The sequence below is a fragment of the Dendropsophus ebraccatus genome, chromosome 5, assembly GCF_027789765.1.
Source record: "Dendropsophus ebraccatus isolate aDenEbr1 chromosome 5, aDenEbr1.pat, whole genome shotgun sequence".
Classification (NCBI taxonomy): domain Eukaryota; kingdom Metazoa; phylum Chordata; class Amphibia; order Anura; family Hylidae; genus Dendropsophus; species Dendropsophus ebraccatus.
The window spans coordinates 54,684,766-54,697,866 of NC_091458.1; the positions used below are offsets into that span (position 1 = coordinate 54,684,766).

Below are 13,101 nucleotides of genomic sequence, written 5' to 3' on the forward strand. Positions count from 1 at the left end.
AGCTTGAAAGGCTGAAAAAATAATTACCTGCCCTGATTGTTCTATGAGCAGATAAAAAGTACACATACAGTTCATACAATAATCTTATGAATGTAAAAGAAGGGGGAACAATGTCTGCGTCGGGTCCTATCAGCAACTATTATGTGGACTCTCTGATCAGCCATGAGAGTGAAGACCTCCTGGCTTCCAGGTTCCCCACCACTGGGGCTCATCCAGCAGCTGCACGACCGTCAGGATTAGTCCCGGACTGTGGAGATTTTCCTTCCTGCAGTTTTGCCCCGAAACCTGCAGTGTTCACCACCTCGTGGGGTCCTGTGCACTCCCAGTCCTCTGTGGTCTATCACCCCTACACCCACCACCAGCCACACTTGGGCACAGATGCCAGATATATGCGCACTTGGCTGGAGCCCATCTCAGGGACCGTGTCATTCCCAGGGTTTGCAGCAAGCAGCAGGCACTACGGACTCAAGCCTGATGCCTTCCCCAGCAGCAGGAGGGAGTGTGGCCCCAGCGATGGGCGCAGCTACCCGGATTACATGTATGCTTCTCCCGGAGATCTGAGGGACAGGCCACCTCTGCACACCATCCCCTCCCCGGAATCTGAGGCCATCCTTTCCAGCAAACACAAAGAGGACAAGTCTGAATTGGACCCCAGTAAGTTATTAGAGACATTCTTGTTTACAACCGGAGAGGGGGGGGAGGAGGAATTATAACATGTACTAGAGTCTCCTCCATAAAACCAAATTACCTCCTTAAACCAGGGCCCTGCCCTAAGCACACAGCCTGCAGGAAGAAGACCTGGCTGCATTGGAAGGGAATAAAAGAAATAGGAAGGGATCTATTAGGGCAGGCAAGCATGGGTGCACTTCCTACAAGCCATTTATTTCCCATGTCCAGCAGCTCAGGGACACAATTCTAGCCTGTTTAGTAGCCCACATTGTATCCAGCAGCACTGCAGCTAATAGGATTCCCAGGGACTGATGCAGCAGCAAAGAGGAAACACCTAGTCCTGGCTTATCAACCTGCCATATCCTTATATTATTGTGTCTATGCTGCTGCAGCTCTGCTTCTTTATGTCAGTGTCCCAGCAGATGAAATGCCAAGGAAAGAATGTCCTCGCAGGCATTGAACTGTGTGGGACAATTGGTCATTTGAACAAACATCGTATTAGCATTGGTTTTATGGTTATGGCAAGAGCAGCTCAACATTGACACAGGGTTTCCTTTAATTGTATCATCTTCAAAGTTTAAAGCCTTTCTGCTTTAAGTTTAATAGACGCCAGTGCCAGTGATGTAGCATCTTCTATGTGGCCGATCACAAAGCACATGGGCTAATAGACAAGAAGACACCTGGCAGTCACACATTTTATTAGTACAATTTAGAAACTGCTGCCCTATAAAACTCCAAATTACAACCATACAGTCCCTGCTATGTAATTATATTAAGTGGGACTCGTACACATAAGCATCTCCCCACACTGATAGATTTATTGCTGGTTTGAAAATAATTTCCCTTAAAGATATATTTTCAGAATGTGCAGGGTTACAGGCAATGGATGTTATCACTAAGCACAGGTCATCTATTGTTTATCCAAAGGTATTTGTTTTATATAGAAAAATAAATAAATAATGAAGCTGACCATGGTGTATAGTGCCCACGGGCTCACACATTATCTGCACAGAGAAAAAAAAATTAAAAAAAAACATTTTAAAAATAAATATATATATATATATATATATATATATATATATATCTATCTATCTTCATACATTCAAGGGCATATTGAGTTCAACATCTATTAAAAAAATAGTGCTTGTTTATAGAGCTTTTTATGGCCTTGTGACAACAAGGTTTATTTTATGATTGCAGCCTCACAATAGCTACTGCTACTCATGAGCTAAATACCTCTAAGTACCAATAACCATATTAGCCACACTAAATGTCTACCCATATGATATATTTAACATTTCTACCATATTAATGAAATAAAGTTGACATTTCAAGGGTCAATTTTGGAATTTGGAGGAGATTAGGTATCTCAATAGTTTAAAAGAAGACAATGTAAATATTTACATTTTGAGATTGATCCATTCAATGATACTCAATTGGTTCTGTGTTTATTCCCTCCAGATAACCCAGTGGCAAATTGGATCCATGCACGTTCCACAAGGAAGAAAAGATGTCCCTATACAAAATATCAGACTTTGGAACTGGAAAAGGAATTTTTATTTAATATGTATCTAACCAGGGACCGACGCTATGAAGTCGCCAGGGTTCTTAATCTCACTGAAAGGCAAGTTAAAATTTGGTTTCAAAACAGAAGAATGAAAATGAAGAAAATGAACAAGGAAAAGACCGACAAGGACCAGCCCTAGAGCTCCTCACCCATCCTCCTCCTTCCCTATCATAATCCCCATATAAGAGATATGTGAAGAAAACATTTTGTTGTGGGCTCAAGCATTATCAGTAATAATAATGATCCTATTAATGACTATGAATGTGGAGATCTGTGTTTAGCGTAGATTATAAACACACAGGCATTTTGGAAGCACACGCTTTTATAAAATGCAATTCAAATGTTCCTCTTCTCTGTCTTTAAGGAAAGAAAAACAAAAATCCATGAAAAAATAAGAAAGTACTTGAATATTTTTTTTAGTATTTTATTTTGTAACTTATACTTATCCAGTGTTAATTTTTATTTGAAGAAGTTTGTGAGTGCATATTTTGTATAATTCAAATCGGGAAATTACCAGTATGTTTTGTTATAGTATTGAAAGTATCTTGGATGTATATATTTATGTATTTTATTCTTGTCACAAAAAAAAAAAATAATGTTCAGTATTGTTTTGTTCTGCCTGTAGATCAGCTCTATGTAAATATAGAAGACTGCACTATTCTGCTTTTGTGTGTTTTGTGGTTGCAATTTCACGAAAAGAAAAAAAAAAAATATATATATATCTCATCAGATCGCCCTGGGCCAAAGGAAATCCAGCTTGAATGGTAACAAAAGTAGCAGCCTATTCTTCTCTGTGTAAAATATATTTCAGCATTGTTGCATTTATGGTACTTACGGTTATTTAGCTTCCTCTGAAGATCAGCTCCAACACAAAGCCCCTTCATTCTCTCTATATAGTGATTCTTATTAATAATCAGGCTAATATACAGAATAAGTAAATGTCCCTTGGAGCCCTTTCCCCACCAATGGAGGCAAATGCAGTCCTGAAAACATGATTTTAGACTAACGCTGTATTTGTTTCATTTGCATCTGACTTCCAAGTTTTAGAATACATGACACAGTAATTTATAGTCTCAGTCAAGAGAAATGTCAGGTTTGGACAATAATAGAGGGCCGCATTCCTAATTTAAGTTGCTTCCTGCCAGGACTGCCTGCCTTGGGACTCCAAATGATTGCACATTCTCCTGCTCCCTAGAACAGCCTGGATATAAAAGTCCCTTTTAGTATCCAGATAAGCATTGTACCATAGTATGTAACTATATGTAGTGAAATAGAAAAGTGCTGGTGTTTTACTGTGTTATTAAAGGCCTTTATAGGCAGGCTGGAATGATATACTTAAGGATTTTATAGGTAGGCTGAATGCTACTGCAAAAGTAGGCCACTTCACTAAGGATGACTGGCTAAGAACTATAGTGGTCAGAGTAGTCATAAAACTTCACAAGAGAGGCAGTTTAATTTATTAATCTTGGGTTAATAGGGTTTTAATATTGTATAGCCACAAACCCATATAAAATAAAATTAACAGAACTCAACTCCTCATAAAGTGTGATATATGCATCATATATAGGAAATATAAAGAAGACCCGTGTGATTTTTTTATTTAATTTTATAGAATTTAGAACATGTGTTTATTTACGCATATGCTTCAACATGGCTTTTTATAGGACACTGTGAATGTAGGAGCTTGTTATGTGGTAATATATGTTCTACATGGACTATGTAGATACATTGTCGCTGGTAATTGATGCATTTCTTTATATGTAAATACTTCTGCATGTCATGGACTCAGTAGGTTTCTTCATATTATATTGAGATTTTTTTTTACTATCTAGAGACATATAGTAAATATTATACACTGCATAACAATAACAGTATATTTTATAAATTTATATTCTAGAAATTTCGCTGTATGCGGCAATATATATATATATATATATATATATATATATATATATATATACTTTTATATTGCATACTGGGACGTTCATGCATACAGTAGTGTATTTCACTATATCCTTTTATATTATGTAGCCACGTTGGAAAATGTGTGTCAATGTAACAACATATCCTTTTATTACATGTTTATTTAAATGTAGCATAACAGCATCCTCATATCGGTTATATTCATTGACACATATCTTTATAGGTAGCAGTATACTTTTTACGTATATTGTTATGTCATTGTTTTTATACTGTAAATAGACTCTATACAATATATTGCAACAGAAACAGTGAAACAGTAGTATAGAAGGGTGTGTTTGCACACACACACACACACACACAAATATATGTAGTATAGATAGATAGATGTGTGTGTGTGTGTGTATATATAGATAGATGTGTGTGTGTGTGTGTGTGTGTATAGATAGATGTGTATGTGTGTGTGTGTAGATAGATGTGTGTGTGTGTGTGTGTGTGTGTGTCATTTACGTGTAGCCATAAATGACTGTATGCTGATAGAATTATATCAGACATATGCATATTTTGGATATATAGCATAAAAGATATATATCTGCAGTAGTGCAGCAAAACGTCATACCACACAGTGATATATATACAGATCTATTCCATTATATAAAACAATGTTTAGGGAATACAGAAGTAGAAGAAAAAATAAAATCAGCCTGATGATGAAACAATGTATTTTCTGGTAGTTTCTAGGACTGGGAATGTTTATAGCAGCAAAACGGTGCAATCTTTCAAGGCATCTTCGTTCCAATTTGAATTGGTTGTCCAAGAACAAGGAAGGGCCCCTGCATTATTATCATTCAAATATCTGTCATGCCAAGGCCAGATTTAGTGATGTGCACAATCTTCGGATGCCTGGCCGCCCCAGCCAACCAGCTCTTATTATTCCCCCACCCCTTTGAAGACTTAGAATATAAATATCATCTATTTATCCAAGGGGGGGCTTTTGATGAAAAAAAAAAAGTGATTGAATTAATAGTGAAGGTTTTATGCAGAATATTGCAAATTCACACACGTAACACATACAAGACACACACAAACGAACCCACGAAGGCTTCGCCATCCCCAAGTCGGGATCTGAGATGTCATTGTCACTTTGACAATTGATCAATCAGTTTAATGTCCCATGATGGGAAGTTTGTCTTTCACACGAAGAAAGACTGGGATAAAGAAATATATATGGGGGAGAAGAGGGGGGCAGAGGCAGCAGGATCAAGTCCATCTGCATGGCCCACTATATACAGGAGGTGATGGAGGATACTGGAGTATTGCTACATTGTCAGGTTTATACTGGGGCATATGGCATCCGGATGACATCAAATAATCCCCAGGCTTTTGTGAGGGAGATAATACGTGCAGGGCAGTGGTGGTTTTAGGGCAGGAGGCTATAGGTATACTTCCGGACACAAGGCTATAGCTTTACAGCCCAGGCTCTCTTCAATGGAGGTGAACAAAACAAGAGCACAGGGCTGGCTAGACGTCTGGCATTAATTGTTTTATGGTTTCAATAAGGAGCATACTCTAGGCTTTGAAACCGGATTATTGGAATGTTTTGTCTACAAGCAACGAACAGGAGACTTCACTGGGATGAGAAATGGTTTCTGAAACTGATAAAACCAGAAAGCAGGGAGAGGAGATGGCAGAGAGGTGTGCAGCCATTGCTGCCATGTTTATTGCTGCTGTGTGTACAAAGAAGGCTGCTCCTCCATGCAGCCGCCATCAGCAGCAGCAGCAGCAAGATTTACTCTCACTTTATAAATATACACAAAGAAATCCCAGGGCTGAACGGCCTAATTCATCATCAGATCCAGATCTAGAGCAAGCTCCACTCTCATATCTACTCCACACACGTGTGGGCACCATAACATTATACCATTCCATATAATAACTGGATGCATTCGTAATAAAGAAGTTGTTATATAAAAGCACGTGCTTATGTGCACGTGATGTGTATATAGATGTCCAGAGATAGATAGATAGATAGATAGATAGATAGATAGATAGATAGATCTGTCTACCTAGTGAGAACATTAGCCTGTTTACATCAATGTATGGCATGGTCTATCTATCTATCTATCTATCTTTTTATGAAGAATAAAAAAAACAAATGGAATGGCATTATATCACCAACAAATGCTGTATGAAAAATAAATACAAATAAATAAAGAAAAGAAAAAGTAATACAATAATGCCATTAATATATTAATATATTAATATAACATTTACTATAATAACATCAGAAATCAATTGTTAAGGAGGCTTTAGTGTACCTGCTTATATAGCAGTTAAGTATATATAATATTTACTAATTATAAATGCAGTGCATACCTGTCCATCTATTCTGTGAGTGCTGTGGAATACAGTATATAGGCACTACAAAGGCGAGAGAACTATCTATCTATCTATCTATCTATCTATCTATCTATCTCGACTATCTATCTATCTATCTATCTCGACTATCTATCTATCTATCTATCTATCTATCTATCTATCTATCTATCTATCTATCTATCTATCTATCATATGCATACACTATAAAAGCAAAGGAAGAATCTAAAACACACACACACACACATATATTTTAGTAAATTCGTATGTATCTATACTAATATCTATCTATCTATCTATCTATCTATCTATCAATCAATCAATCAATCATCTCTCTGTATATGTTTACACAAACAAACACACACACACACACACACACACCTATATTTTAGTAAATTCGGGAGCATCTATCTATCCTAATATCTATCAATCAATCAATCAATCAATCAATCAATCAATCATCTCTCTCTATAAATTCTATCTATCTATCTATCTATCTATCATATGCATACACTATAAAAGCAAAGGAAGAATCTAAAACACACACACACACACACACACACACACATACATATTTTAGTAAATTCGTATGTATCTATACTAATATCTATCTATCTATCTATCTATCAATCATCTCTCTGTATATGTACAAACACACACACACACACACACACACACATCTATAATCTATCTTTCTCTATATATGTATTTATTACACAGTAGAACACACATGTTAAATTACATTACAGTCCATTGTTTTTCCAATCACTACAAGGAATAGAAGGCTCATACACTTTATGGTTGTCACTATTGTCAAACAACAAACTTTGAATCATACTTCCACTCATAAGTATACATTAATAGAAGGTTATGTAAGGTTTGATTAAATAGATACTTCAGCATGTGATAATTTGGGGGTCGTATTTACAATTTTCTGACACTGGGTGGCACTGTTGCTCAAATTTTAGAGCACTTTGGCCAATTAGAGTTGTATTGCATCCCATTACACCTTTGGGCCTCAGCTAGACTGTAGAAAACAAATCAAAACAAATACGCACAACATTCTTCACCAGTGAATGGCGAATTAGCATGTAATATATATATAAGAGTGTTCACAAATTACAAGTGGGTCACCGTGATGATAGGCGAGGCTACCTTATAGTAACATTGTATAGGCTTGGCTGTGTAGAGGAGCGCTCATGGCTGAAAATAGAGCTAATTAGCCGCACATTGATCAGTCTATTGCACATTACTGACGTTCTTCATTCATGTTTGCTTCTGATCACAAGTGATATTTATTAGGCAGACATCAATGTATCACAGTCAGGCCAGAGCAGGCGAGAGAGGACCCATTCAATAAATATTAGAACCAAATAAAGTATACTCAGACTTTACATAGTAACCACACAATATCTACATAAAAAATAAACTTTGTCACATACAGCAGTTCAGTATGAATAACTAATGATAGATAATAAAATATTTAAGCATGCAACTAGGACTGTATGTGTGTGTGTAAACTATATGTATATATAACAATTCATAAGCGTTTGTTTAAACAGCTGCTATAGGCGATTACATAGATAGATGCTGTTACGATTTTATTTTATTTAAATTTTTTCGACAAATATATTTTAAGAACTAAATACACAGGGGGGCCAATATACAGAGTGGTGTATTAGACCTATATCTCCATTTATATATAGAATACATATTTATATAGACACAACATACACTTTATTTTGCATAATAAAAAACTGCCAGTGGTTCAGCAAAAAAAAAGAAGAAAAAAAAAAGAAATAATAATAATAAAAAAAACACAAATAATATAAGTGTGTGTGTGTGTGTGTGTGTGTGTGTGTGTGTGAGAATTATTTAGCCTCTTGCTTTAGGGCCTGTGAATAGAGCGTTATTGAGTTTTAGGGCAGCCATAAAACCCCAGTCTTTACAATAGAGACTTATCAATGGCGTCTAAACTCTAAACTCCAACCCTAAACCGGACTGCTAGAAGCCGAGCCCCAGCAGATGGGGAGAGGAAGGGAAAATTCAGATTACAGCTCCGTTTTCCTAATTGCATTTGACGTGCTTTCCTTTCCTATTATTATTTTATACCCTGCTGCCATACGACCACTATAAAATCGCCATAATAGTGCATTTGCCTTTGTCTCTTCTCCTAAATCGCACTTCCTATGCCTTAATGAACGAAGCCTCCACGTTTTAGTCATTAATATCATTCCACTTGATGATTCCTGGATGACTTGAGCCCCTCAGCTCGTGTCCCCCAGCAGCAGGCAATGTGGGTTAGGGCAGCAATTGATGCAAATGCCTGTGCACAACCTCTGTCCCCTTTAACACTTTTATTTAAGCTTTTACTAAAGACATTAAAAAATGTTTTCTTAATTCCAATAGGACGCCAACTGGTTAGAGAGGAGCAGTGTAGACGTAAGAGGGGGAGCAGGGAGGCCAGTGACGTCATACTGGGCTACTTGGCTGTATCTTTAGCACTAAAGGGAAATATGCAATTTTGCAATAAGGAATCGAGCTCTTTGTACATATGTGCTCCTGTGCTCCTCACCCATGCACCCGAAAGATTTTACCTGTTGAGGTAACCTAGGTTGACCCCACGGCGCATGTATTTTCCCACATCAGTGAAGAGGCTGGCTTGGAAAAAAAAGAGCACCTAAAGATATTAATGCGCACCTTTCATAACCCTCCCTCATTCATTTGATATTTTTTTTTTCTGAAGGCTGGTGTGTTCCACGTCCATCCGATACCCCCAAATCCTTGTCATTTCTTTCCAGTCTGTCTTGCAGGAGAGGATTGATGGATACAAATCGCGTGTGAAAGCTTCACCAGCGGGATTTTAAGGAATTTGCCTGTGGTGTTAAGGGAAGGAACAGTATAGAGGAACTGACAGAGAGAGCTCTACCTACCGACTGCACTACAAGAAGATCCAAGCAGCCCAGAGACACTCCAGCACTATGAGACGTCTGTGAGAGCCTCCTAACAAGAACCCCCCCTCCTCATCACAAACAAAAACAGGACTTTAAGACAAGCCCAGGGGACAGTTCCACATTGATCTCTCCCTGAATTAAAGACTTGTATTGTTTGCTATTTTGATCTCTTTTTATTATAAGGAGGGGGGGTGCTGCATCTGTCTTTAATGCAAGAGCCATGAGTTCCTATTTTGTGAACCCCCTGTTCTCCAAGTACAAAGGAGGTGAGTCCCTGGAGCCAACTTACTACGACTGTCGGTTCCCACAAAGTGTCAGCAGGAGCCATGCCTTGGTGTATGGACCAGGCACCACAGCTCCAGGCTTCCAGCACCCTTCCCACCACGTCCAGGAGTTCTTCCACCACGGCACCTCCAGCATCTCCAACACTGGCTACCAGCAGAATCCCTGCGCCCTGACGTGCCACGGAGACGCCTCCAAGTTCTATGGCTACGATGCCCTACCAAGGCAGTCCCTGTATGGTGCCCAGCAAGAGACGAGCGTGGTGCAGTACCCTGATTGTAAATCGTCCTCTAACACTAGCTCTAGCGAAGGACAAGGCCATTTAAATCAAAATTCGTCTCCCAGTCTTATGTTCCCCTGGATGAGACCTCACGGTTAGGAACTATTTTTCTTCTGTTCATGTGTGTGTGTTTGTGCCTTGTGTCTTGTTGTCTTGTCTGTCTGCACGCTTGTCCTTTGCACATAGTGAGAAAACAATAGCACACAATACAGTTTGGTGCTCTGAGCTGCCATCACACCTCTTTTTTTTATTATATGGCTTTTCTGGTCATTCCACTAGCCAGCCAAGCAGTTTAGTTGCACAAAATAGAAAAAAAAAAAAAAAAAAGATCAAGGTGTTTTAAGTGTAGGTCTTTTGAACTCACAATGAACTAAGTTATTTTTATGGCTCTGCCTTGAGGAAAACAGCATACAGCTCCCACGAGGTTATTTGCTTTGCTCTTAGTGCAGAGCTCCTTCATAAAACCATAGAGTTTATCTTAATGGCTTGGAGAGTTAAAAGAGGTGAAAATGGTGTATTTACAAAGTAGGTTACAATGGAGAAATAACTTGCTTCAACTTTACTTTCCCTTATGTGTTGATGGCAGCTCAGCCAAGGAGGTGAAATCTAGAATAACTCTTTTTATTGTGAGGCCATTTAACTATGTAAAGGCTAGAGAGTTTATGGGGACTCCATGATGTTTGTGTGTGTTATTGTAAGCAATTAAAAGTGTGTCTTTAAAAGCTTCCTCTGATTGTAAAAAGTGAAGTTTATAGATTTGATTTATTGTGCTCTACCACATTAGGATACATGGAAGTCACTGTTTTTTTGTAGCTCTATAAATAGTCAAGGGAAGGGTTAATGCTTCATTACATGCTATATATAATTTTATAAGCGTTATAATTATCTCAAACATCAGGATGCTCTTAAAATGATTGCTATTATTATTATTATTGTTACTAACAGTAGAATTGCTGCTAATGTTATGTAAAGTAGTATTAAAAGCAGTATTATTATTATTACTATTAGCACAGCCTTAGTATTGCTGATAGCATTATTGTTGTGTGTTTTAGTTGTAAGCTCTTTGTTAGCACAATAACTTTTTTTTGTAGCTGTAATATAGTGGTGGGAGCTACATTTTGAACGTAATGCATGTAATATATGTTTAGAGATTCAATGTTTAGGCTATGTTCACACATAGTATATTTCTGTCAGTCTTTTTTCGACCAAAACCAGAAGTGGATTGAATTTTTTTTTTTATAATTTTGCCCTGTCAATTGCACTCCTGGCTTTGGTTGAGAAAACACTGGCAGAAATACTACGTGTGAACATAGCCTTATACTGTTTTGGTGGCTTTGACGAGGAACCTTTCTATCTATAGAGAGGGATCCATGATCCTGGAAGTGGTAAGCAGTAATGGCTGTGTTTTGTTTTGCTATACCCAGCCCCCGGAAGACGCAGTGGAAGGCAGACGTACAGCCGGTACCAGACATTAGAGTTAGAAAAAGAATTCCTCTTCAACCCTTACTTGACGAGGAAACGAAGGATTGAGGTCTCCCATGCCCTGGGACTGACTGAGAGGCAGGTCAAAATCTGGTTTCAGAACAGAAGGATGAAATGGAAAAAGGAGAACAACAAAGATAAACTCCCCGGATCTAGAGATGAAGAGAAGACAGAGGAAGAAGGGAATGATGAAGAAGAGAAGGAAGAGGAGGAGAAGGAAGAAAGCAAGGAATAATTTGACCTGTGGAGGAATGAGACTCCCTGTGTATGAATGGCAATGTCTGTTTGTGTGAATGTATTCAATTACTCCTTAAAACTTTGGCTTTATGATACATATAAAGCCAAGACGTTTATGATGCTCATTTGAACAGGGGAGGGGACAGAGGGGACAACATTAACTACCTGTCACAAGTTCCAGCCTTGTCTTCTGGTCAGGACTTCACATTGCATTTTTGCTGTGGTTTTTGTGGATAAAAGGGGGCATTTACATTACCTTCTTATTTATGTCCTTCAAGTCCTGAGAAATAGGCTAATAATAACTTATAGTGTACAAGTGAAGGAAGCATACAGGGTTTACTACTACTAGTATGATTTCCAACAGACTGACATTTCTTTCAGCCACAATAGTATTAATTCCTTTTTATGTGAAATAAAACTACCTATTCCCTTCTTTAGGGGCACAGTGAGGGCCTCATAATATAACCTGTGTTTATTTAGAGTTCTGTATTCGGGGAGGGGGAGGGAAGGGCCAGCACATACCCTACTATGTTAATTTGATTTTATTGTTATTATGTACTTGTCCACGTTTGGTATAATGCAGTCCATATAGCTCTATACAGCCCCTACAGCTGTCATACTTGTCAGCAGAAGGGATTGATCCCAAGCTGAAGCAGAGGGTGTGCACATGGCTGATAATAGGTAATAAAAAAAGGAACCTATTTCAATATAGCTGTTATGACAGGCCACAAATATTTCTTATTTTATCTTCCATCTTGTAACTTTATGGGTTTAACATGGCTGTGTGAGCACTTAAGTCCTCCATTTACTACCTAAAGGGATCAGGCAATAACTATGTAACACACATGGGGTGTATTTATATACATATATCCCGAATACAAGATGGTCAGACTTCCAATGACTGGCAGTGATGCCCAACATGCAAGCTACTGAGTAGCATATGCAACCTGAGACTTGCAATGTAACTTGTGATAATGATAATAATAATAATAATAACTACCTATAGAAGGAGACGCTATCGGGAAGTATTTGTAATGCAATTTTTATGTTGTTTCTTGCTGCTTTATCCCAACAACTGAAACTGCCTACATGGACGCACATTTAATGACTGTGTTTCTTTTATCGTGCTTTTACAGTAGTTTAGGACTAAATTGCACTGAATGTAAAGTTACCTATTTGTCTTGACCTTATCTGTTAACGCAAGAGCTTGAGGTATTAAACGTAAAATAAAATTAAATAAAAAAAAGAATAAAAAAAAATAAAATAAAGCGTAAAAAAAAAGAACATAAAAATGAAATAGTCTTTGTTTTATTTCTGTATAAGCCTAGTTACAC

General features: G+C 37.9%; 2 protein-coding genes across 2 annotated transcripts in view; both read left to right on the forward strand.

Annotated features, from left to right (window-relative positions):
• On the forward strand, window positions 1-2,737 carry HOXC9 (homeobox C9). The gene is made up of 2 exons (XM_069972200.1): window positions 1-654; window positions 2,131-2,737. Exons 1-2 carry the CDS (start codon window positions 87-89, stop codon window positions 2,373-2,375), a joined length of 813 nt encoding a protein of 270 aa, XP_069828301.1. The 5' UTR covers window positions 1-86; the 3' UTR covers window positions 2,376-2,737.
• A 6,403-nt stretch (window positions 2,738-9,140) lies between these two features.
• Window positions 9,141-13,101, forward strand: part of HOXC8 (homeobox C8) — a 4,075-nt gene continuing 114 nt past the window's right edge. The window contains exons 1-2 of the mRNA XM_069972201.1: window positions 9,141-10,142; window positions 11,473-13,101. The exon at window positions 11,473-13,101 is cut by the window's right edge and continues 114 nt beyond it. Of these exons, the coding sequence (XP_069828302.1) occupies window positions 9,707-10,142; window positions 11,473-11,765 (729 nt within the window). The 5' untranslated portion in view covers window positions 9,141-9,706 and the 3' untranslated portion in view covers window positions 11,766-13,101. The remainder of the gene's footprint in view (window positions 10,143-11,472) is intronic.